Source organism: Parasteatoda tepidariorum, chromosome 1 (genome assembly GCF_043381705.1).
Source record: "Parasteatoda tepidariorum isolate YZ-2023 chromosome 1, CAS_Ptep_4.0, whole genome shotgun sequence".
In the NCBI taxonomy this organism is placed as follows: Eukaryota; Metazoa; Arthropoda; class Arachnida; order Araneae; family Theridiidae; genus Parasteatoda; species Parasteatoda tepidariorum.
In genome coordinates this window covers 1,351,772-1,375,325 of record NC_092204.1, presented here as the reverse complement: position 1 = coordinate 1,375,325, position 23,554 = coordinate 1,351,772, and the positions used below count along the sequence as shown (strand labels likewise).

Here is a 23,554-nt window from a genome sequence, read left to right as displayed (position 1 = left end):
AAGTATTTTATGAAAGATTTGAAGAGGGAGAGAACTAATAAGTAGGAATTGAAAAAAGCTAAAACAATAAATGCGTTTAAAGAAAAAAATTTCTTTTTTAACATTTTAGATTTTTTTAACATAGAACCAGAAACATCACAAAATTTGAAAGTAAAAAATCATACTTTTCCAAATGAACCTTGACCTAAAACTTGTAGAAGTTTAAACTGATCTGGAGCCCCTTTCGGATAACCTTCTTTCGTTATACTGGTCAGCTCAATTTCATGTAAACCTTCAGCTACCTCATTAGTATCCATATCTTCCATTGGCTACAAAACAATATTACACATTCAATAAAAGTACAGGTATGTTTTATTTAATGTTGCTCTTTTTAAATCAGACCTACAGTCCATAGCCAAATTATTAGACACACTCTAAGATTCTATGTAAAATCTTTATTAACAGGTGATACTATGCAGCTTTTTTTATTGTTACGCGACTGAAACCGATTTGCACTCGTTTACGGTCGTGTATTAATTGGTTAAATTAAGATTCTATGTAAAATCTTTATTATCAGGTGATACTATGCAGCTTTTTTTTATTTTTACGCGACTGAAACCGATTTGCACTCGTTTACGGTCGTGTATTAATTGGTTAAATTAAGATTCTATGTAAAATCTTTATTATCAGGTGATACTATGCAGCTTTTTTTTATTTTTACGCGACTGAAACCGATTTGCACTCGTTTACGGTCGTGTATTAATTGGTTAAATTAAGATTCTATGTAAAATCTTTATTATCAGGTGATACTATGCAGCTTTTTTTTATTTTTACGCGACTGAAACCGATTTGCACTCGTTTACGGTCGTGTATTAATTGGTTAAATTAAGATTCTATGTAAAATCTTTATTATCAGGTGATACTATGCAGCTTTTTTTTAATTTTTACGCGACTGAACCCGATTTGCACTCGTTTACGGTCGTGTATTAATTGGTTAAATTAGGCGATATATCATATAAATTAGACGATTGGATAAATTAGAGAATATATTATATAAATATAGAATATTTATTATATCAGGTATTATAATATTATATTGTAATAATTAGATCAAATTATAAGACGCTCTGTAGTTTTTTAACAATTACATGTTTTGCATGAATTTATATGCAATACTTTTATATTTAAACATACATGTAATGGGTTTTTATTCAGGAGATATTTTTTTTACATACATACTTCCTATTTGCATTTATTTTTAACGTATTGCATTACCATGTTAACCAATTGATACACGAATGTAAAAATCATTGGTGGAATGGGTTGTCAAAATCATTGGTGGTCCAATGGTGCAAGACCACTAAATCCTCCCTTGGACCGCTATGAAATAAGAATCACAGGTCCATGGGACCACCAATGAATCTGTTAACATACTTGCCAACATTGGAGAAATAAAATAACAGAGATTTTACTGGCGACATTTTTTTAGGCTACGAGTAAAGTTTTGATACATCAGGCATAATCATGTAAGTCAAGAGGAGAAATTCAAAATTGGAAATAATATAAGCACTTTCATTCAGTTAGTGAAGTCAAAAATATGTATATAAATCTTAATCTAACAAAGATTTTTTTAAAACCATTATTTAAACTAATAACACTAAACATACTTCAATAACACCATCTGTTGAGAAATAGATTAGCATTTTTGCCATTGACCGATATTTTATCACAAATTTCTTTTTTTCAGATTTCTTTAACAAATACAGAGAAATTTTAGAATATATAGGTAAACAGGGGATAGTCGTAAAATACAGGAGTCTTCGTTAGCAAACAGGAGACTTGGCAAGTTGATAGTTAACTGATAGTGGAACTACAGCAAATTCATTGAGCTGGAATAGTATGATAAAGGATGTAATGCAGGGGTGTCAAACTCAAAAGCTAACTTGGGCCAAATAAACAATGCTTAACTTTAGGTGGGCCGCAAAAAAAAATCAATGTTCATAGAAACAAATATCTTTATTTTGAATAATACATTGTCAGGGGTCTGTCTAGGTTTTTCTGAGAGGTACCTATTTTGTGAAAATCTGGACATAATTTGTGAAAAATTAAAAATTATAATAAAAAGTCAACACAAAAATACAAGATACAAAAGTAAAATTTTAAGAAAAAGTATTTTGTGAAACTACCGTTTTTCGTAAAGTTAAATTTGTGAAGGTACCGCTAAACGGTAGTAAATATGGCCTGGACAGACCCCTGNAGTTTTGAAGTTTATATATTTTCTTGCAAACTTCAGTTTTTGACATTTTTGACGGGTTTTTGACGGTTTAAACCAGTATTATACCCTTGTCATGTCAAAAACCACTTTTTGACGTCAAAAACCCAACCCTGCGCTAAACGGTAGTAAATATGGCCTGGACAGACCCCTGATTGTAATAAACATATATAAAGTTAAATTATTGTATGATACTTGACATCTCTTCTCTGTTATTATCTTTCCTATTTCGGGAGAAATTTTATTGGCCCTGACTACTTTCAAAATTGACCCAACGTGAGCGTTACTAATATGGTTTCGAACAGGAGATTTATTTCCTTTCATAACAGAAAATAATTGCTCGCACTGAATAAGTACTTCCAAACATGGAAATAATTTCAAATGCGAATTTTCGAGTATTTTCAAACCTTGCCGGCAAATATTTGTAAAATTCAGGCATACCCACTTCAATGAATTTTGCCTTCAAATTTGAGTCGCACTGAATCTCAATCACTTCCATTTGCATATTACTGGGCACTGAGTCTATATTTATTGAGATAATCGACTAAAACAAACAAAATTTGTCTTCCAAAGAATTAAAATCTTTAAACCTTGTTTCAAATTCTGTTCTAAGATTTTAAATTTTTTCTGCGTATTTTTAATACTATGCAGTATACCTGGAATGGCAGGTGCCATAAGCCAATTAAAATTTTACATTTTCACGCGTACAATTTAAAATGATCCGTATGGTTTATAAATAAAGTATATTATAATTTTATATGCTACTTTTCTTTCTAATTCACATTTCTATTTTATTTTTACTTTGAGTCGGATATATTGACTGGGCCGCAAAATGTTCATCTCGGGACGCATGTGGCCCGCGGGCCGCGAGTTTGACACCCCTGATGTAATGGAATAATTTAATAGAGCACTTTTGAAATATATCTTAGTTAACTTATTTTCTTCATTTTTTTTAGGTTTGATTATAGAAAGAATGGCAAAAAAAAATGGATAATGCATGAAATAAAGAAAAGGATATCCCGTATGAGAAAAATAAGTTGAAGTCTTGTATTTCAGAATCAGAGGCTGGCAAATTATGAATGACTAGATTTTGATGAGGGGAAAAAAACAAAATATATTGTACACTATCAGGGGTCTGTCCAGGCAGAATTTACTACTGTTTAGCGGTACTTCAGAAATTCAACTTCAGGAAAAACGGCAGTTTCACAAAATACTTTTTCTTAAAATTTTATTTTTACATCCTTTAAAAAACGATAAATCCATATTTTTGTGTTGATTTTTTAATATAATTTTTAATTTTTTACAAATTATGTCTAAATTTTCACAAAATAGGTACCTCTCAGAAAAACCTAAACAGACCCCTTACTATGAGTTAGTATTGTTTATTTTTCTGAATTTTATTTGGAAAAAGCTTCAATTTTGCGCATTTACTTTTTTTATTATAATACACTAATTTAGTATCTCATCAGCTTGCTATAATTAATCATGTTTTCTTCAAAATAAACTAATAAATATGTTATTTTGAAGCATGAAAATGATATTAAGTGATGTACAAACATGTTTACTGTTAAATTTCAAACGGATAAGTGATATTGTTTGCGGACTAGTAAATAAACTAGTCTGCAAAGAAATTAACATGTTGAAAGACCAGTAACTTTTTTTTTATAAACTTTAACGCTGATAACCATATTAAATCATTTTATTATTTTTTCACAAGCATTTCTCTAACTACCATTAATTTATTGTAGGCTATACAAAAAACAAATTGTAGGCTTAAAGAATTTAATTTTAAAAATTAAAACCAAGAGGACAGAGGGGTCCCCAAGAAGAGATCCTATAGAAACTGATTGAGGCAGCAAAAGTCAAATTTGATTCTACTGAGGAGACTTTAAAGGCCTTTAATGACCATAACACTTCCACTTTTCTTCAGATTAAACTTTTTTCAGGAAGAAACAACCATCTTTATTTACCTGTGGAATTTCTTCCTCTGCAGCCATACTTTCTGCTTGAGGAGGCTAAAAGAAGAAATTTTTTAAAAACAATTTATTTAAGTTAGTATACATTCCATAACAAATAAGGAAATGTCCAGATGAATGCAAATTATACATAAGTTATTTAAAAGCAAAAGACAAATCTGTCATTAAAGTTTATCCATTCAAATCTTTTCATACATAAGAAAATAAATTGATAAAATAAAATTTACATAAATTATCTTAAGCAATGTATTTTTATTTCATCATAATTATACAATTACAAGTGTTTAATGAATTTCAAAACCGGACTGTGATTGCTTAAACACAATTTTACTTCATTATTACATCAACTTAGAACTTTAGAACAATAAATATAACACATAATATAGACAAAATTAAAACAATAAATTACTAAAATAAAAATTGCTACTTTTGAAAAAAATACAGTTTGAAAAGCTTATTCATAAAACAACCATTTTTAAACATAACATAAAAACGAAAAGAAATCTTAAAAATATAAATAATGGGAAAATTGAAATAAAAAATAAAAAACTAACCAAAACAAAATTGAGCTTACACAAAATTTGTCATCAATTGGTGGTGTGATGCTAATTGCTGAATGCTGGTTATTCACAAATAACTGAAATAACATAAGCAATAATAAATTAAAAGTAGCATGCTTTGAACTTAGGCATTCCATAACTACATCTAAAACATGACAAATATGCATATTAACTGGCAAAATAAAAAATCTAACATTATGGATATTTATTATACATACATATTAAAAGAGTAGTAATTCAAAGCAACATGCATTAGTTTTAATAAGCAAAATATACTGTGCTTTACTTAAAGCCTTTATATTTTATGGTTAAATTAATAAAACTTATCATTATCATCAAAGTTGGCCAGTCAGCCCAATGTGAGCCAATGCCTTCCTCTGAACATTTTTCTATAATGACTTCCTATTTATCTTTAATCTCCAATTCTTTTCATTAATTGCAAGAAAATCAGACTCCACCGAGTCAGCCCATCTCAACTGCGGCCTTCCACGCTTTCTTGTTCCAGTGGGTTTAAAAAGCAGCATCTTTTTTACTGTATTGTCATGACTCATTCCAATCACTTGGGCCATCCAATTCATTCAAATTATTTTTATGTATTTAATAATATTGGGTTGGTAATAAATCTTGTACAGTTCAAAGTTAAAATCTCCTTCTCCAGTTATTGTTTTCATTTACATCAACATAATTATAAAACATAATTGATTAAAAAAAAGTCAAAATATTTTCTTAAATATATTTTTAAATTTTTATCTCTTAAGTAACAATTAAAATAACATAGTTTAAAATCGTATAAAAAATTTTTATTAAATTATATTTTGATCAAAAAATTAGAAATGGGTTGAAAGTAGGTTTAACAAGCATTGACTTTTTTAAAAATAGTCGTTGAACAACGTGTTTTGAAATCATTTATCTTAAAATCAACAAGAAAAATCTGTGGCATCCACTTTAATTAGGAGTGATGTTAAATATTTTTCTGATTTGAAACTGCTTTCAAACAGTTACCCTATAAACATCAGTTGGAGCCTTGAGGGCTCACTTAGGGAATAGAACGCTTGCCATAGTTCGAATCTCAGCGTTGGCTGGTCGGTACAAATTCCGCACCGACCACAGTGCTGATGTGAACTATCCTCAGTGGTAAAGGGAGCTTTTTCTTCTCCATCAAAAAGTCCTCCCAGTGGTTGAAACAGTTTATTAAACATGATGTAATTACAAATTTTTATTGAAAGTAATAGCAATGCTGATGCCACAATTGTGCTGCTGGTCATGAAATTGTAGAGCCAAATGGTCACTAGTTGGATAAAGTGATTCAGATCAGTGATTAGAATTATGATTACGTTTACAATCAAAAAATTTTCTCAAATTTTAAAGCAATAATTTTGTAGTTAATTTTAAATTGCTTTAAAAACTTTGCTTGATTTTATTGAATATTTTTATGAAATTGTGAAGCCTTAACCTCTACAGAATGATTCGGATCACTATTTGGATTCAGTGATTCAGATCAGTGATTTGAATCATATGATTATAATCACAATTTTTTTTTTCAAATTTTAAAGCGATAATTTTGTAGTAACTTTTAAATTGCTCTAAAATTTTTGTTTAATTTTATTGAATATTTTTAAAGTTATAATAAAAAAAACATAAAACAAAAAAAAAATTAGTTTTTATAAAAAAGGTTCATATTTCCATTATTATGAAAGCTAGGTTCACAAAATTCTCACATATAATAACCCAGAGCTCATTCTAGGCAGAAAAAAGGGCAGGGTGCAAAAGTTTAAAAAAAGAGCATTATTATTCTAAAAAGGCAATAATTTCTTTCTATGGGCTTTACACGTTCTATTAAAAAACATCACCAATTAGTAAAAGAATTTTTTTTCTTTACTTTACTAAAAGTAGCAAAGCAATCATATTAATTACTAATTTTTATTAATAAATTAACATATATATTAAGTTAATGGGTAGTAATTTATTTAGTAGCTTAGTGATTTATTTAAAATGCATGCATATATTAATAAAATAATAAATGTATGTTTTTAAGTTTCTGTAGTTATGATTTAATAATTAAAATGATTAATAATTATGATTTAATGGTAGTGGAAGTAACTGCAAACTTTCAATGACAAGTGCAACAAGGGGTGTGATGGCTATTTTTCCTTTCCCATATAAATGTATTCCTATGTATTGACAGCAATGACAAACTAAATAAAAAGAGTTGAAAGTAACAAAAGTTTCAGAAATTCATAGTAGAGTTTGGGGAAAAAACAAAGAAGGGTTGAGGAAAGAAAGGGCAAGAAGGTTATGGAGTCTATTATATCAGGGCACTAATTTACTTCAGGGGGGGGGCAACAGGGTGGATTCTTTTGTCTAAAAGGGCAGCAGGGTGCTGCGCCCTGCTTACCCTGCCTAGAATGAGCTCTGAATAACCAAAATAATTGTTACACGTTACAAATTTATAGCTACAACTATTGGCATAGAGTGTTCCAAAACTTTTTTTTCTGTTTGTAATTTATTGTCGTTCCCTCAAACATCCAAAAGCTTTATTCATTGATAAGTATGAGAAATCGCATAGCATAAACACTTCTAAATTTGTGAAATGACTCCTAAGTATTTTTTGAGAAAGATCAAAAAATGTGTTAATATGGAAGTGTTTCCTTAATTTTGTACAATCCCTGTAGCATCAGCAGGGGTCTGCCCAGACATTTTGTGAAAGGTCCTGTTTTTGTAAAATTGCGAAAAAGTTACTCGTAATTTGTGAATATAAAATAAGTCACATTCTTTCAACCAGGGTCCGCTTTTATGAATTTGTGCAAATAGGGTCCTGTTATTGTAAAAAAACTTTTTCAATAAGTTTTTAAATTGTAAAGAGATACAAGATTATGCTCAACACTGTAAAATTATAATTAAAAAAATTAAATTTTAAAAAAAAAACAGCAATTGCTGTTTCTAAATTAGAGATGCAACATACAAATATTTGGTATTTAGACTATACTGCTCAACACAAAATATTCATTTCGGACGAATAATAGCAGAAACGTCTGCCGAAGATAAAACTCAATTCGTTTACATCCATCTTTCCTTTTTTTTTCCCCCTGGGAAAGGTTTATTTGATTAACAAAACAATAATAAAGATAAACAAGTTTGTGAAGGGTCCGATTAAAAGAAAAATCATTTTGTGAAGGTTCCGTTTTTAAGTTAAAATATTTTGTGAAGGGTTCATTTTTATGAAAAGATATTTTGTGAAGAGTCCGTTTTTATGAAAAGATATTTTGTGATGGGTCTGTTAACGGACCCAAATTTCTTCTAAACAGACCCCTGATCACAGTGAAACAAAAACTAACATAAATATATATATTAATTCATTATAATTTATATACATTCTGATAAAATCAACCGATTCAAATCACTGATTCAGTTGCAAGTTGGTGGTTCGAATCACCAAATCAAATCAGTGATTCGAGTTCATCAAATCAGTACCAAACTCTACAGGGTGTGTAGACAAATTTTTTAACAAAAAATAAGCCCTATTTAAGTACTTTTTAAGCACTATATACACTAACAAAATGCAAAATAACTTTCAAAGACTTTACATGATCACAATAAAATAATAAGTTTTTGACAAAGAACTCTTTTCTTGATTATGTTAGCCATTAAAAATGAGCAAGAGATTTTTCGGTTCGATGGAAAATTAATCGTGAAATTGTGAAAATATTGTAAAATGCAGCAGAGTTGCACATGAGAGTGAAGCAATCTCACAGAAACAAGCTCACTGTACGCACATACGAACTCGCAAATATTTCATCAAACCTGTAAAATAACTGTTGCTTTCATACGCTATGGACCGATGGTACGCTGAAATAGATTGTGGTTGAATGAATTGTGAAAATTTTGAATAGAACAAAGAGGAAAGCATGCTTTTGCATAATAAATAGCAAAAATTAACATGGTTAAGAAAAAAAATCTCATTTTCGAAAAGGGAAAATTAAGCACTTTTTAAAAACACCCAATGAAAAAAAGCACATTTAAGGGCTTTTAAAAAAAGAAAATCGAAAATAAGCACTTTTTAAAAAAGCTATGCATCATATCTACATTGTACAGAGAAAAAAAATTTCTACACTGTTACCCCCATGGCAGAATCGTAGCAACCTTATTGCAAAATGTTACAAATTTCTTGAATGAAAGATTTTTCTTTTGTAAGTAAAAAAAATATTACTCGTCTTTTCTACAGAAATGTACACTTATTATCTGAATCATGCATTTAGATATTCACTTTTGACGCGCGCTCAATTTACGACAATAGTATTGTAGATCTTGATGCAATGTTTCGATTGCATGTTTTGGCAGATATTGATATTGGTTTTCCCATGGAATTTAAATATCCCGATATATTTTAAACAATATGGAAAATTCGAATCATGCATATGAGTATTTACTTTTAAAGGCAATAATTTTATCGAATTTTTGGCAGTTATTGATTTCACCATAGTTTTTACATCCATTATTTTTTAAGCAATATTGTTTATCGCAACAACCTAATCTTGAAACGAAACACGCATCTGAGGAACCCAATTATATGATTTAGTTGATCTTTTTTTTTAGCAATCACTGCTAGATTTCATGATCTTTAATTATATTTTTTACTATGAAAATTATTTACAAAATGTGAAAAAGGAAATAATTTGTGCCCCCCCACACAAAATCCGAAAATATCACCCATAATATTAGAATAAAAAATTATGACATGTTTTATTTATAAAAATTATATAGTTATTTTTATAAACACAACAAACACTTATGTTATTTTAAATTAGTAACATATATGTTTATTATTATTAAATGTATCTTGAAGAAAGATATTAGTGATAAAGAGTTTTGTCGCAAATAGCTCGAACAAATTCTGCCACAGGGAGTTACTACAATCAATAGTTTAATTAATTTTTTAGCACCACAAATTAGCTTGAAGTGTTCAATAAGGAATTTTTAATATTATACTCTGGATAGTTTGCTCGATTTGAAAAAGATTATTTGTACACATCCTAAAAAGAATATTTTGTGACATCGATAAACAAAAGAAATTTAATTATATCAACGAAATGTGTTTTGGTTACAGCAAATTAGAAGATCGGACGAGAGTATAATTGTAAAATGGAACAAACCTCCTCATCTTGTTTAACATCTTGAATTTGCATACGCTGCCAAGGATCTGATATCAATGCGAGCGGCATACTTTGTTTTTCAACAATTTTACTACCAGATCGCCTTCCCCGTTTATTAATTCTATGCCCATATTCCAGGCGCTGTTTATTTTTTCGCCAGACTTTCATAAAATCTAAAAACCTACGAAAAGAACTGTCTCATAAGAAATTATTCATTAAATGCCGTCTTTACTATTAGATGTAACAACTAAAGAATTTTAAAAGAGTTTTGGCCCTAAGATAAAATCACCATCTCTATAATTCTCAACAATTTATAATCCATACAGACATCCTTTCAGAAATTTTAAGAGCAGAAAAGGCACGATAACGATAAAGCAGTATCGAAATTTTTGTTTCAAATATATCGATTTCATAAGCGATTGGTTGGTATGTACTTTATTTGCGTCGTACTAGAGGAGTTTCATAGATAAGATGAACCCGCAAGAGGAAGTGAAAGTCCTATCTTTCCGGTGGCAACGAAAAATGGGTTGCTTTTTTCAATCATTGAGGCGACATTTTCTATCTGTTAAATCGCCACATCGCCAGTGTTCGTGTGCATGTTTGTTGTGATGGCTTGTTAATTTCACGTGCCGAAATTTTACTGCATGGAATAGAAATCTAATCTGTTCTGTTGTGGTAAGTAAAAATTATTAATATGTTAGTTTTATACATTTATTTTTAACTAATTAAATTTTAAAACATTGCATGAATGTTAATATATTACGTTCTATAAAACGTAAACATCATTCACCTGTTATTTTCCATTGAGAATGAATTTTATAATTCAACTCTACTAGAAATTTATTTTTATATGCATTAATTGATTGAGCAGTTGGGGAAAATATACTTGAGGGTGCCCCTTGGCGAAATTGGCGACTTATGTTTGGCGCCATACTTGTTTGCCCGGAACGCCGGATCTTGTCCCGCAGTGGACTGATCGTTAAGACACGGTTCCCAGCAGATCACCGAAGTCAAGCATCACTGGCTGCGGTCAGTGTGCGGGTGGGTGACCACTTGGATCAGCCTGCGTAGGGACCGAGGGTGTGCGGTATTGGTCCTCGTTAAACTGTTCTACCGTAAAGTGCTCGACTTCGCGTGCAGGTCGTCGGGCTACCGAAGCGGGGGNAAAGGGATAAATTTCTCACACAGACAAAATTTACAGAGTTAACTAATTTATTTTGAATACATAAATCTCATCTATCAATTTTGAAATATATAAAGATAATTTGAAGATCTAAAATACTTGTAACTTTAATCACCACATCTTCTTAATACAGCTATCCTAAAAAATGCAACCTTCATATTTCAACATTCCTTATTATAAACTAGACATTATATAAATTTTAGCATCGTACCTTAATTTTAATGACAAACAGTACAACACACAAGCATTTCTCTCTATATAAGTTCATTTATTATTATACATAAATAACAGACTATATAATTTCCAAAAATTTATGCAAGCTCATTTTTGCTATATTACCGCTGATTTAACTAAAACATTCTTAATGATCAAAACATTTACATCAGAATAAATATTCCAATATGAAAACATTTTTAGGTTATCAAAAATTTTCCTCTGCAAAAATTATCCAACAAATTTTTTAAACAATAACCACCCCAAGTAGCACAATTCACAAAAACGATATCGTAAAAACTTAGCTTTGAACATTGTACAATATCGTAGCGAAATATTGTACTATATAAAAATGGACCCCTGTTATAACGTATATTCAATATTGCAAAACAATATTGTTCGATATTGTGAAAACGTTGGGGAACGTCGATCGACATCTCTCTGCATTTACAAACGTTGTACTATGTCGTCCGACATCGTCAACACGATATTAAAAAAAAAAATGCTGTGGAATGCTGACAATCACCAAAATTACGTTATTTGAGAAAATAAAAATTAGTTATTGAAAATATTTATGCCTGTTTGTAACCTGGAAAAAGCTGATAACAAAACCGTTCTAGCTTATTTAAAATTAAATTATTTGTTATTACCAAAACTTATAGAATTTTTAAGTCTGCAGCTTAGTTATTAATATTTAATAAGTTTGGGTAGGCAGGTCTATTTTACCATTATTCTAGAAAATAAGCTAGAAAGTAAATAGTTTTGTTAAGATATTTCTTCTCTTTTTCAGGGTACAAGCAGCCATTTATACTGTGAAATAATTTTAATATTTTAAGTGATTTGTGCAATCATTTTTACAGCATCTATATTTTAATATGCAGCATCTATATTTTAATACTCGGGTAGATTATACTTGAGGGTGCCCCCATGTTATTATGGTCTTATTTCTGTGTATAACAGAAAGCATCTGTACTCTGCGTCCATCTCCTCACAAAGCTGCTCAAATAGGCGCAAGTTAAGGGCGTGTACTTTGATGTAGTTAATAACTTTAACGACATCAATCAATACGCTGTTAAATTCTGGTGACATTTTTCGACTTCACGTTAAAACAGTTTTATGAAGACCGATACAGCACACCCTCGGTCCCTACGCAGGCTGATCAAAGTGATCACTCAATCACTTACTGACTGCAGCCAGCGATGCTTAACTTCAGCGTTCTACTGGGAACGATCTTAACACTGTGGGACTAATAGTGATGAAAAAATAAGCTTAAGAGTCTAAATTTGTGTAAATTCTGTTGTATGAGATTTTATTCCTGTAATTCAAAGGAATGCACATTCTAGAAAATTTACTTAAAAGCATAATTGGAAACTTTTAATAAGAAAGGAAAATCATTTGTATGTATTTAAAAATGAATGAAGTAAGCATTTTTTTTTTCAAACAGCACTTTTTATTATTCACATGCTTAATTATTTCTTTAACTTTTTCTCAGACTTACTAACTTGATTTACTACAAAATTCATCCCCATGCTGAGTGATATCTGTAATTTTTTATAACATATAAGATGTTATATATTATGTACATACTATTTATATAACACAGATTTTTTTTAAACTTACTTTTTTTTTAATTGCATTATAGTTTTTAATTATTAAACGATTAAACATAAGCATTTTTTGTTCAATAAAATTTCTTTGTACGAATATTTTTACTGTAACAAACGAACATGAATAGTAATATGGTGTTTAATTTTTAATTCCATGGAATTATATTATTAAGCCAGCCAATGTCACATATCTGTTGTCTTTTATCATCAACTTTATGCACAAAGTTTCTCATATTTTTTCTTTAAATATATCTCAAAATTGTAGAATAATAAAAACATGAGCATGTCTTAATTTATTAGGGAATCAATAAAATTATACTTAGTTAAAGCAAGCTCTCTTCAAAGAATAATGTTGTGGTGTTCACATGCTTAGTTGCAAAAGTGTAGAAAAATGGCATTTTAGTTGGCCTGATAGATCATGTTACGGAAATATCCCTGAATTGTGTTAGTTCATTTAATAGTCGATTTTCCCTTAACAGACAACTGCTTTCTGCCAATCTTACTGGGCAAGAATTACTTGTTTCCATAGCATTAAAATTTTATCTCCTGGTTATTGACAATATACACAGGAAAAAAATTTTAATGCAACCTATTTGTCAAACTTACTCGATAGCGATAAGACGAACCAGTTTTCAACATCATAAATGACTTTCAGTCAATTAAATTTAAAAAATGAAAATGTGATTTAACATAGCTCAAAAAGCAATCCAAAGAAAAATTTTGGTATGACATGAATGAAAAATTATTGATATCTCATATTATTGTGGTAATGAAAGATTCTTGTTATAAATACGCAAATATAGTCATTAAGAAAGTAATTTTCGATTTATTTTTCTCATAATTTTGTTGGGATAAAAAATTTTTTGACCAATTCACACTAAACAAAATAAAGTGAAAAGTGGTGAATTTTTTTTCCTAAATTTAATTTTAAAAACACATTTTTTTTCAATTTCCACCTCTGGTAACTAGCATTTATGTAGTTAAAATTTATAAAAATGAGAATTATAACATGCACAGTAACTTATATTCATGGTATGAAGTTGTTATTCTTTGATTTAGAAAATTTTACTGATTAATTTTACTTTTAATACTTTAGAAAAATGTAGCAAGCAAATAAAAAAAAAGATAAATTAATGTATATGCTGTGAAAATCTGTTGACCGCTACTAAAAAACATATGTTAAGAGATAAGAAATTTTATAAATAGAAACTAGAATAAACTAGAATAAAAAAACTAGAATAAAAAAAAAATCAATATCTTTATAAAAAAAATATAATCAATGTTTGAAACTATCAAATACAGCAAATAGTAATAATTATTTTCCACATGTATAGAATCCAAAACTTTTTACTAACAATAGCACTACTTTAAGATCAATAATTGGTCTATTCAAACATTCATGATCTTTAATTTTAAAGAAAAAAAATCTTACTTTATTTAATCCTTACATTTGTAATTTCGCATCCCTCGCATTTTATTATTCCAAAAAAGTCTATCTCCTGAGTAGTTGAATTTGAATATAATATACACAATCACTCAAAAAGAAAGACCCTTTCAGCAAGTAAGATATTTAATTATCTTAATGTTTATTTTCAAGAAAAAAAATACTGAATGGTATACTGTCAATAACTGAATACTATACTGTCAATTCAGAACTAATCTCGGAGATCCAAAAGATGCATTCTTTCATTAGATTTTATAAACACTTTGAAAGATACAGAAAAAAATGTACGATAATCACACAAAATTTTATTATAATTTCTCAATAAAAATGTACGTATTTATATTTTAAACCTGATAAAACAATACAGAACTAACTATCTACGAAAGCGAAATTGACGTTCTCCGATTTTAAGCAGAAGATCGAGGTTTAAAACTCGTCTGCCTGGTTTAAACCTACCTCAGACTAGGTTTAACTTAGACAAGGCTGAACTAGATCTTTAGAACCGCGTTTTTCCTTAAACTTCGTTTGTGCAATGCGGCTTGGTTTAACTCCGCGGTTTAGACCAGGTTTAAAGTTAAACCTCGTTCTGACAATTCAGCCAATGTGTAGCTTCACTCTCAGGTGCAACTTCCTTAATCCGAGCAGTTAAACCAGATAGACGTCCGGTCATCGCAGCAGCTCCATCTGTGCATATGCCTACACAAAAGGACCATTTTAGTTGTCTTGACATATAACCATCCAGTGACTTGAACAGTTTTGCTCCTGTGGTGTTGGTTGGCAAAGATAGTGCACATAACAAATCCTCATACACATCTTCCTGATATGGATATCGCACATAAACAAGTAGTATTGCCTTGCTGTCAATATCTGTTGATTCGTCAACCTGGAGTGCGTACCACGGTGATGCATTAATCCTCTCCAACAATTGCTTTTCAATGTCTTCGGCTATTTCCTCAATGCGCCTAGTCACAGTGCTAGCCGACAAAGGCACATGTGCTATCTTTTCCACAGCAGCTTCTCCTAGTATTTCACGGCAAATGTCTTTAGTGGCGGGCAAGATTAATTCTTCACCAATATTGAATGGCTTTTTAGCTTTAGCAATGCGGTTAGCCACCAAATATGATGCTCTTAGTGCACTCTCCTTTATTGATGTGGTGGCCATCATAAATTTTTTCTGTCCTTCGTGCTCCCGTTTTTTCCTTTCAAAATACTCCAGGGACTTGTCTTTTAATCCAGGGTGCTTGGCGTTCAAGTGGCGAAGCAGTTTTGAAGGTTTCATTGCGTCATTAGAGAGTTGATCACCGCAAACTATGCAGAGCGGTTTTGGTTTGTGTGAATCGCCTGTCCCAACAAAACCATACTTAGAGCAGGACTCATGGTATTGTCTGTTAAAAGTTGCATGTTTCTTTGATGTTGAAGGCTCTTCAGTCTCTTCACTGAGCCTTTTCTTTTTTCTAAGGAAACTTTCTAAGGACGTCTGTTTAGTATTCATTTTTGCTTACTTGTGAGTTAAATTTGTGCAGACACAATACACGCGTACACCAAGCACTGTTAAACCTGAGAAAGTACCGGTGAACAGAGAGAGGAGTGATAGACACTTTCTTTTTACAAAAAATAAACAAAACCGCATAAAGCACGCAAAACAGTAGAGAGGAATCATGGTCACGTGGTCTTTGGGCGACTAAATGGCAGACTAGCCAGCTTCTCTTTTATATCCTTACTATACACTCTTGCTGTGTGAGGCGTCAGAATCGAGAGAGAAGACGAAGTTCTATATTAGTTCCAATGCAAATGTCACGTCGCGCTTTCGTTTTTTATTTATGATATTTACAGTTACGATGATTGTTTTTTTTTTATTAAAACTAATTGAATGAGAAAATAGTTGCAGAAGATTTATTTTTTTTTTTTGCTTTTTAAAACATTAAAAAATTTATGTTATTACCTTCGGGGGCATCTTTTTTTTAAATAAATAAAATTTTAATGGAACACAGATATTTTTAATTTGGGGTATAAACCTAGGAATTTAAATTCAATTTCAATGAAATGGGCGGCCCGGTACCATTTGATCCACGGACCGGTACCGGTCCGCGGACCGGGGGTTGGGGACCACTGATCTAGATTACTGGCAATCCAGATTATCTACAGCTAGTGGAAAATGTTAGAATATGTTAACTCTGCTAAGACGAAAATGTTAGAAAATAGACGAAAATGTTAGCTCTGCTAAGTTTTTTATACTTTATACTGATTTACCATATGCTTTAGTAGGGTTGCAGACTTGCAAAGATTTTTGTTTGTTTATTGATTGTGTCGGGCCAGTTGTTACTCAATTTGGTAAGAGACTGGCCATCTTTGCTAATTCTATAAGTGACAACTTATCTTTGCACATTAGACAGCAAAATTCTCAAAATGTTAAGGTTAAAAATGGTGTGGAAAAAAAAAAAAAGATGTTTCAGTAAAAGTAAACATCGAAAAAATGATGAAAAAGATGTTTCAGTAAAAGTAAACATTGAAAAAAAAATGTAAAGGGTAACAAAAGCAAAAAATAAAAGGAAAAATAGGAAAAAGAAAGAATGACCAAGAAACTGATTACAAAATAAATAAAAGGAAAAATTTAAGTGAACAAAATTTTGAAATAGTACATGTATCAAAGCTTAGGGAATATTTTTAATCACGCAGAATCTAAAATTCTGATTAAATAACACTTGTTGTCCAGTTCATTTGCATAAAAATGTTGTATATTTTTGTGTGAAAAATTTTTGAAAATTTTAGTAGAATAGTTTATAAACATGTTTCATTTTTCTTTCTGTTTAATTGACTAAACAGATAAATTGCATTATCATGTTTTTTATATTTTTGTCATTGTAAATAATTTTTTTCTTCTCATAATTGAGAAGATGTTATTTGTAGTAGGGAAAAGGAACAGAAGTACCAACCTAAATTTTATAAATGTAAAGTATTCTAAATTTTTTTTATTTTGGCTTACAAAAATTTTTTTTTTGGGGGGGGGGATGTAATACAAAAGTTATAAATACTTTTGCATTAATAAAAGAATTAAAACCCTTTCGGTTTCATGAAATGTCTTTCTTAAAGAGTAAGCTTAGATATATTCTATTTTGGGAATTCAAGGCTGAAAACATACCATTGAATTATAATTAGATTTATATTTCAAAGCAGGAGTTATTTTTAGAATCTTGTCCCTCTTTCACTTCCATATTAGGAAGCAGTAAATGATTTTCCATAATGCGTAGAGTTACAAAGGTATGTACGACTGGAATCTAATTACATCATTCTCTGTAGTATTTAATGCGGGACCGAAGGTTTTCGCATGTCTCTTGCTGAATAACGTGTTCCAATAAACATCTGCCGGAACCATCCGTAGTTTCGTCCACACTCCCTCCTTTGCGGAGTGGGGATGTGATCTGTTATAACCACCAGTATATCTTCAAATAAAACTTTTTATAACTAATTATGGCTTCTGACTGCATTATTAAATCTGAATACAACAATGATAACAGGGATGTAGAACTGTTATTATATATACACACATATATATATATATATAACGATATATGTATAAGGAGCCTTAGTGGTTCAGGGGATAGGTCCTTTGTCACCTTAAGAGGTGACCTAGATTCGAATCCTAGGGATGGCTGGTTGATACAAATTATGCTCTCGGCTTGCTCTGACCATAGTGCTGACATAAAATATCTTCAGTGTTGGATTGATCATGGGTTAGAATATCCTTGCCATCGGGATATCCGTAGGAGGTTTTCGTAAGTTTTCTCTCCGTGTAACGTAAATTGCGGTTAGCTCCTTCAAAAAGCATTCCATGAAAGCTAGTATTTTCCAATGCTTGATCCAGGAATTTCCTTGTCTTGTGTTGGAGTTCAAATAACAAGGCTACCGAGTTAAACTTGGGTGGTCGTAAACTCAGCATTGAGACTCAGATACATGTGTATATATATTTCACGAGTGATATATTGTGCCCTAAGAACATATAATGAAGGAATCTGGAATTATTATTAAAGACATGTAAACAATCAGTAAGCTAATTAATCAGATGTGTAATTCCGAATTATTGGATGTAAACAGCATGCAGCATACTTGGGGAACTAAACACTTAAAAATCAGGGCTATGATGATAAACGAACTGAACATTATTAGTTGAAGATTTAATTTTTGATTTCACGTGATGAGGAAAAAAAGCCTGCAAAATATATGCTGCTGGTAAAGGAAGCAAATAAATGCTACCGATTATTTTTTTTATGTCTGAACTCAGAAGTAAAAATATTTAAACATTTACAAATATTTTTTACAATCATTAAAATCTAAGAAGCATTCAGTTCTATTTTAATTAGTTTGTAACTACGATACGAAAACTTTCCATTGATTCAATTTATTAACAAACTGAATATCTATATGAACACTGTATCATTTTAATGTACAAAGATAAGAATATAATGAATTCAGAGCTGCAAACTATTATGCCTTTTACAAAATATTTTATTTAGTGATTGTTAATTAAAACTAAAACTTTCTGAATTCTGGGAATTTTTCTGACAATAAAGCATCACCACAATTTCCGGGTAGTGGCTTGAGAGAAATTAAAACAAAAACATTTATAAATGTATTCGCTAGTAAAAACAAATGTTTTAATTTGTTTTGACATTTTCTTTAAGGTTCCCTTATTAAAGAAATAAATTTCTTCTCCAGAAGAAAGGAAAGAAAATATTTATTACTTTGAAACATCAAAGTAATAATAAAAGTTTTCGTTATTGATAAATTTTAACGGTTTAAAATAACAGGGAGTGCATAAATTGTAACAAGCTAAGACATGACTATTATTTGATGCAAAAACCTTTCACCCAGAGTGATTTGCATATCATTACACTAACAGANGGAGGGGATGGCACCCCCGCTTCGGTAGCCCGACGACCTGCGCGCGAAGTCGAACATTTTACGGTAGAACAGTTTAACGAGGACCAATACCACACACACCCTCGATGCACACCCTAGGATTATGCACACCCTCGGTCCCTACGCAGGCTGATCCAAGTGGTCACCCACCCGCACACTGACCGCAGCCAGTGATGCTTGACTTCGGTGATCTGCTGGGAACCGTGTCTTAACGATCAGTCCAAGCGTGAGGCTCGCTGATAGAATTCTCGATTTATAACACGAGTGACTGTCATTTTTTGGAATTTCAAATGTTAGTGGCAATGTACAAATTTTGTTTTCATTTGTGATAGATGACGTCATTATCTTTCGACTTAAGTTACGTGTGCTAAGTTAGAAAACAGGCTTATTTCCTCATCCTTGTTCGAAGTCTAGAATTTGCTAGAGTTCTTTTACGAGTTAGTTTGGCCTTCGAGGCTGATTCTTTAATAAAATTGTTTAACTGTTTTTTTTCGAAATGTCTACACCAAGTATGGATTCGTTTTTCAGGACTCTAAATCTTAAAATGTAAGTGTGCCTAAAATGGCGGATTTCTGTATTTTCCCTCAATACTTTCAGCTTCTGTTTTGTATAATTGATTACTTTCAAGTGCAGGTTGCTTCACGCATTTGATAATCACTGATTATGTGGATGTAAAATTTATTTTATTTCTAATTGTTGGTACAATAAATTCTCATTTAGATATTTTTATTTTTTGTTCATTACTTGTTCACATAATTTATTCCATTTTTAAAATCGCTATATTTTTTTAAATTTCTCGCTGGTGATTATTCTACCGCAGATCACGATACGGAAATCTTTTCTCAGGGTCATTTACCGCAATTTTTGACAAACTTTTACCTTATTCTGTTGGAATTAAACCAAATTTGGCACAGTGGTAGTGTTTGTTTGGAATACAATTTGATACGATATTATCGATCCACTTAGGACATATGGCCTTCAAAAATTAAAAAAATTGGACAAAAAAAACTTTCAGACCAAATATTTAAATGACCTAAAAACTTACCTAATGTAGTTAGAAAATAGTTAAATACAATTCTAGAGAAATTTTCGAATTCTTTAAAGCGATATATTTGAAAATAAAAATGAACTGTTTAAATATTATTTATATATCTATGCCTTGAATTTGAAACAAGATTTGTATATTTCACTCTAAAGATTTTAAAAATCGACTCTGAAGTGTCTGTTTATAGATAGTTTGCCCTTCTGTTATTTTCTGTCCTTTTGTTGCCATTAAAAAGCTACTAAAATAAAAAATAAACTGTTTCTTATTCATTAGTGAATTAACTATGCTTTGTAAAATAAAATATTAATTTTTGAACCTAATAGGTTCTAAGTCAGATAGTAGAGATGTAGTATTTTGGTAACAGGAGGGCAATCATAATGTTACTAAATGATAGGCCTGTTTCATGGATAAAAAAATAAATTTTTTCTATATTACTTAAATGAAAGATTAATTAAAAAGACAAAAGTTACATAATACATTATGTGTAGGAAATAAATTTATTCAATAAATTTAAAGAGTAAAAGTGGCTCTGGTTTTCTGAAGTTAATTAGAAAAATTCTGTTAACAGGGGTCTGTCTAGGTTTTTTTGAGGTATCATGTGAATATTAAGTAACATTAAAAAAATCAACACCAAAATATGATAAAATAAGAAATTATTTTCCAAAATTGTCACTACAAATAAAAATAATTTATGACTGGTAAATTTCTATATATTTTTCCCCATATATTAAAAAATAATTTTGCTATTGTAAATTTTCGAGCTTAAAATTGATTTAGAAATCAATTGTCCATAGTTAAATTTCAACTTGCATTTAACAGTACTGGAATTAAAACTTATTTTCATTATGAGAACATTTTCAATCAGATCATATTGAAAAAAGTTTCATGTGGGAAAAAAAAATTTCATAAAAAATAAAGGTTTGATTAAATTTACGATAATGTTAAAGATGTTCGAATTTTGACTTCCTGTATAGTTTATAAAAAGAGAACCTTGTTGTTTCATTTTAAAAAACTGGGATTTATAGTTTTTATGGGGTTACAAAATCAAAATTGTAAGAGGTGGAGAATTTTAGAACTTGCTTTTTTTAAAGTATTTTATGGAACTACTGTTTTTACTAACGTTGTACAGTAGGGAACCGATTATCCGGAACGATCGGGACCATCGCTATTCCGGATAACTGATTTTTCCGGTTTTCTGAATCGCTACAAAAAGTCGTTTTTTATTGTTAAACCCAACTAAAAAAAAGAAATTATTTGGAAATAATCTTAAAAAGAAGAAAGAACGATGAAGTAATACTCTAATGATTATTTCCAAAATGATGGTAAGGTAAACATCTTTCAAAAAAGAAAGAAAAATCCGAAAATCTAATGAGGAAAAAAAATTTTTTTTAAAAAAAATGGTGGGAAAATTTATCGAATTTCGCTCCGGTTTTTTGGTTTTCCGGTTTTCTGATATCCGGATAACGGGTTCTGTACTGTATTTGTGAAGGTACCACTGAACAGTTGTAAATCTGCCCTGGACAGACCTCTGGTTAAGATTCAAGAGATATTTCTGAAGAAAATGATGTATGACAAGTGACCAAATATTAGTTATAAAAAATTCAGTGTCATTTCTCTTTTTCCCATAATTCACCTATTATGTTTTTCAAAGTAGACTTGGTATTATGTCTGTGTCTCTCAAAATATCAAAGTACTTTGTAAGTAAAATTTATATATTTTAATACTCTTTCCAATAATTGTCACAGCACTTAGTTAGTGCTATTGAGTCCCACATCTTCTTTTGACTTTTATAATTCTGTTCAGAATTTGTGGTTTTGTTTACATGACTGTTTCAATCGCGGGTTCTAAAAAAATATTGTATAGGAAGGATTTCAGTGGGAGGTGGCACATCGGCCATGTCAACCTTCATCTATGAAAAGGTACCCCAACAAAGAACAAGTTAACTTGTCTTATATACTTGTAAATTGGAAATATATTTTTTGTAGTGATAGATACATTACAGTACTCCCACACCAGAATTATATCTGTAATAGAATTGGATGAACGGATACCACTAGTTGATTCATTGCTGTTTTTGTGAGAAGCCGGGAGAGCTGTATGAAGTTCACCGTACTTTTTGAGTGCTGATCGTAAGAGGTGTTTTAAGTTCACGCTCGTGGACGCTCCTGTGTTGCCTTTAACAGTCGGGTGTATAGGTTGCATGTAATCGAGACAGATGAGCAGCAGCGTGAGGAGGACAATGTCCCTGTCACAAGTGGCAAGTTAAATGTTCAATTTAGACCATCCATCGAAATAGGCATTTACAAATCGTAGTGGGCGTTTCTACCAAGGTAGGTGGGTTCGCATGACGTCCATAGGTCTCACCAGTGTATAGTTATGGACAATGTCCAAGAAGTTCAATGTCAATGTTCAAAGAAGTTATTTAGTTTATTTTCTGGGTAAAACTTTTTCTTTTTTTAGAGTGTCTGGGATGCGATATTCCACTATGACTAACTCTGGGGCACTTCTTCGCCAAACTCCGCGATAACTGCTTAATTGTTATGTGCGCATATCTACGAAAGAGTCTGTGGCAACCCTTCACTGTAAACAAGGAACATCGTCTTTTTAAACTTGATTATCGTTTTTATTTTTACTATCGTATTTATTTTTATTTAATTTTCCCCTTCTATTTGAGCTTAGTGTTGATAAAAGATGCAAAGAATAATTGTTTGGTTGAATACCTGATACATGCAGAAAAGATGCAGGCAAATATTTGGTAACCAATTGCGACTCGTAAATTCTATTTCGGCCAAAATACTATACATTGATTATAGTTTAAACAGCTTTTTAAATTAAAGCATTCTATTTGCAAGTTTTCCAAAAGATATTAAGTATAATTACCACTTTATTATAAATGTTAAATTTTAATAACGTAAGAGAATATACCTCTTAGAAACAACTTTTTACCATGCTATTTCTTTTTCCATTTTTGCACATTTTTTCCCACAATATATAAATATTTATTATAACATTCGGAAAAGGAAATCAGATGGTTATCAAATTTATAACTATATTTAAAATTTAATTAATTTAATATGCTTTTATATTTAAAAATTAATAAACACTAAAAATTTATTATGCATAAATACAACTGTAAGATTACCCACCACTAGATGGCGCTACGAGATATGAACAAAACTTAAGAATTAATTAAAAAAGAATCTCTCTC

At 30.6% G+C, this 23,554-nt stretch overlaps 3 protein-coding genes across 4 annotated transcripts in view; 1 reads left to right on the top strand and 2 right to left on the bottom strand.

The window, feature by feature from the left end:
• LOC107453084 (Ribosomal protein S6 kinase II) overlaps window positions 1–10,399 on the bottom strand; it is a 46,345-nt gene extending 35,946 nt beyond the window's left edge. The window contains exons 1-4 of one of the 2 annotated variants that reach the window (XM_016069764.3): window positions 9,938–10,399; window positions 4,802–4,864; window positions 4,222–4,266; window positions 165–308 (exon numbers count right to left, since the gene is read on the bottom strand). In XM_016069764.3, coding sequence (XP_015925250.1) covers window positions 165–308; window positions 4,222–4,266; window positions 4,802–4,864; window positions 9,938–10,105 — 420 coding nt within the window. In that variant the 5' untranslated portion in view covers window positions 10,106–10,399. Of the gene's footprint in view, window positions 1–164; window positions 309–4,221; window positions 4,267–4,781; window positions 4,865–9,937 lie in introns of both variants that reach the window. The other variant, XM_016069766.3, reaches the window with a different exon arrangement.
• A 4,559-nt stretch (window positions 10,400–14,958) lies between these two features.
• Window positions 14,959–15,876, bottom strand: LOC139426104 (SCAN domain-containing protein 3-like). Its single transcript, XM_071183935.1, has one exon. It carries the CDS (start codon window positions 15,874–15,876, stop codon window positions 14,959–14,961), a length of 918 nt encoding a protein of 305 aa, XP_071040036.1.
• Window positions 15,877–19,625: 3,749 nt separating this feature from the next.
• LOC107453083 (Bax Inhibitor-1) overlaps window positions 19,626–23,554 on the top strand; it is a gene marked incomplete in the record, with an annotated part of 36,507 nt that continues 32,578 nt past the window's right edge. The window contains 1 exon segment of the mRNA XM_043047431.2: window positions 19,626–19,847. Within this exon segment, the coding sequence (XP_042903365.1) occupies window positions 19,798–19,847 (50 nt within the window).